Genomic DNA, 3,107 nt, shown 5'->3' with positions numbered 1-3,107 from the left:
TTACGGAAGTTCAGCGAAGTCTTTCCACTTTGACAAAAGTGCGTTTCTCAAATCCCATTTTTGCTGTCAGCAGTCTGTTTGCCATTTCAGTTCCTTAGTAGCAAGTACAGCTTTGTAATATATCATGCCCTTAGAGAACTTACTGCAAGTTGTATGATTTTATTCTTAATAAAGAGTTCGTTTTTAAATACTTTCATGCTGTATGTTTAATTTTGGATTTGGATTTAGATTTTTGAAGCCATTGTTTTGTTTGTAGGAGGTATCAGGCATTCTGAGGAAACCTCTTCAGTGTCTAAAACCGTTCTCTGCCAAACGAATTTCAAATTACAAAACATGGGCTCAGTGGGAATTTTTCTTTGTTGTCTAATAACCTGTCTGAAAAAAACTAAAAACCTCGGCTGCCTTGCTGCAGCAGTTTTTTGTCTGTGCCAGGCAGAACTTGGTTCCTTTGCAGCCGGCTGCTGGCCTGCTGCATGCTGCATTACACCTCCCGGCACGGCAGCTGACGAGCTCTTCCGCTGATCCAGATAGTGTGGGAACATGGAATGCCTCTTTCAAGACCGCGGAGACAAGCAGCTTCGCATCAGAACCTGAAGCGATCTCAGAAGCGCGAACCCTTCATCTGAGGCAGCGTTCGTTTACGTTGCTGCTCCAAAAGCCATGCTTCGTTCTTCCAAATACGCGCAAAAGAGAGCAATTCTGTAATTAGTGTTCATTGAAACTGCAGCCTGTGGATTCCAGACATTCAGAGCTCAGCTGGCTGCCTAGTGCCCGCAGAAGTCTATCGACACTGAGGGGATAAAAAGCGCTCCAGTGAGGTGTGGTTTTCCCCGTACCTCCCAGCCGAGCACCTGGGAAGCGACTACTACTGCAGGGCCTCAGCAGCACAGGGAGATGTCTGTGGGCACAGCTCGGCACGAATACCATTACGTTACCAAGCCCGGTGAGATTGACCTCCCAGCTAATCCCACTGGAAAGCTTATTCAGAACCAATACTTGGTTGCGCTTAGAGGGGTGTGGGAGATGTTGGTGTTTGAGTGAAGTTTAAAGCGAGTCCAATACTTTCGGTGTTTCTAATGAAGAGTTCTTAAAAAATAGGCTGAAGCACTGTTTCTTTCATTAAAGCTGCTAAAAGCCAAATGCTACATGAGGCTTAGATATCCAGCTATGAATTACAGAGCTATCTTTGATATCTAGTGTATCAGTATTCATCTCCAAGCTTAAATCTGGGATTAATTTGGAGTATCTTCTGCATCATCTGATGCAGTAAACTCCACAATCCTTTCTGTTGATGAGGACTTTTCCGTAGACTGAAGAATGGTCACTGCATGCCGCCATTACTGAAAATGTGATCATTTTTCTTCTGCAGGAACAACCTGTTAGGGAATCGGAAGGGATGGGCATTGAAAGATGCACTGTAGCGTTAGCCACCTTCCCCTTCCACAGTTGTATTTATTGCATCCGGACAAAACTTCCTTTCCTTGGCTTGCCCCTCAAACATTGTGTTATCTCAGTTGTGTTACTAACACAAAACTGGAAACATGAAGCAGATGTCCAGTGGTTTTCAAGAGATTTATACTTAACTAATTTCAGTATCAAGCCTACAGATCTTAAAGAGGATCTAATATCTGCTAAAGCTGTCTCATTTCCTCTGTGACCATTACTGGTCTTCAAAAGAAATCAGTGTTTAAACAGGAGGGGTGGGTGCAAGGTGAGCATAGACCAGAGCTTAAGGGAGTGCCCTACAGCAATAGGCTGTTTAGCTGTCCAGCACTGCCTCAGTCTTTACACGGGCAGAAACAGAACTGGAGACACTGGGTAAAATTCGGACGAACTCTAGTGAGCTGGCCTCCCTCTGGAGAGCAGCTTGGCTGGTGCTTCCGTGACCAACTCCCGCTATTTCAGTTAAGGTTTTGTTCTGATCAGGTCTTCATGTGTAGTGGGGCCCCTTGACGCAGTCTGCTCTCAACCACGTAATTACCATTAGCTTTTCCTTGCTTCTAATTTAGTAAGTTTTAGGAGGTGGAATAGGATACCAGGGATTATCAAGTATAATGTACAATATTCTATGCTATTGGCTAAAAATGGGGTTACTGGGAGTACTCTGATGTCCTAGCTAGAGAAATTCCCTTTTCAGAGTAAAGGTAATGTTTCTCAGGTCTGTTTACAAAAATTACTCTAATTTGTAACTGTAAAGCCATTATTTACTATTACTGGAAGACAACCAAAAAATAATACCTTAACATGGATGCCACCCAGGCTATGATGTGAGGCCTCACTGGTTCTGATACTCTTGCAGTGACGAATTTTGTTACTTTCCAAGATGTCTGTGCTTCTTGGCTATGGCTCAACACCAGTGCTCTGTTCATTAACAAAAGGATGAAATCTAATTTCGTATTACGTGTTAGAATTGTTCAAAAATAAAAATTAAAAAATTGGCACTTAAGAGTAAAGACAGGTGTAATACTGTATGAAATTGTGTAGGTCACACACCTGCATTGGGAGTTGCTGCTGGGATGGAGCTTGCGTGGATACCCTGTCCTGAGGGCTGCTCAGGTTGCAGGCGGTGGAGGGGGAAGGGGCCGTGGATTATTTAGCATCTATAAATTACAGCCTAGTTGGCTTTATCTATGTGCCTAGTGTTTTACATATTAAGGAGCATCAAGCATGAAAGTACTGCTTAACAATATTCAGTCTGGTTTTTAATATCTAATCCGTCAGGACCAGTTAAGTGGGAAAGCAATAATCCTTGCCTACACTTCCCGCACCAGAAATGAATTGCGCAGCCCAAACAAGGATTGACATGCTAATGAGGAGCTTAAACCGCCTGGGTACAGAAAGCTGAATATTAACCTGAGATGACACGTACGTTTTCACAGTAAAAACTGAGCTTGTGATGAGTTACTGTGTCAATGAATTGATTTGTGCTTTGTTTCAAAAAGCCAGCTTGTCAGAGCGCTCGCATCTCTTGTACAACAAATGTAATTATCTGAAATTCAAGAAGAAAGAATCTACCTGAGCGCCAGTAACCTCGCTATCTGTGAACGTCAGAGAAGCTCCGGTGAGCGCGGACGCCAGCTCCTTCACGCCGTCGTACGCAGTCTGCT

At 43.6% G+C, this 3,107-nt stretch overlaps 1 protein-coding gene across 1 annotated transcript in view; it reads right to left on the bottom strand.

Annotated features, from left to right (window-relative positions):
• Positions 1–1,352: 1,352 nt before the first annotated feature.
• The window catches only part of SHCBP1L (SHC SH2-domain binding protein 1-like), a 23,134-nt gene continuing 21,379 nt past the window's right edge, over positions 1,353–3,107 (bottom strand). The window contains 3 exon segments of the mRNA XM_010283103.1: positions 1,353–1,376; positions 2,239–2,361; positions 3,016–3,102. Of these exon segments, the coding sequence (XP_010281405.1) occupies positions 1,353–1,376; positions 2,239–2,361; positions 3,016–3,102 (234 nt within the window).

This window comes from Phaethon lepturus, unplaced genomic scaffold (assembly GCF_000687285.1).
Source record: "Phaethon lepturus isolate BGI_N335 unplaced genomic scaffold, ASM68728v1 scaffold38822, whole genome shotgun sequence".
NCBI classification, from domain to species: Eukaryota; Metazoa; Chordata; class Aves; order Phaethontiformes; family Phaethontidae; genus Phaethon; species Phaethon lepturus.
The sequence above is the reverse complement of the archived record's forward strand: the minus strand, read 5'-3'. Positions and strand labels throughout refer to the sequence as shown.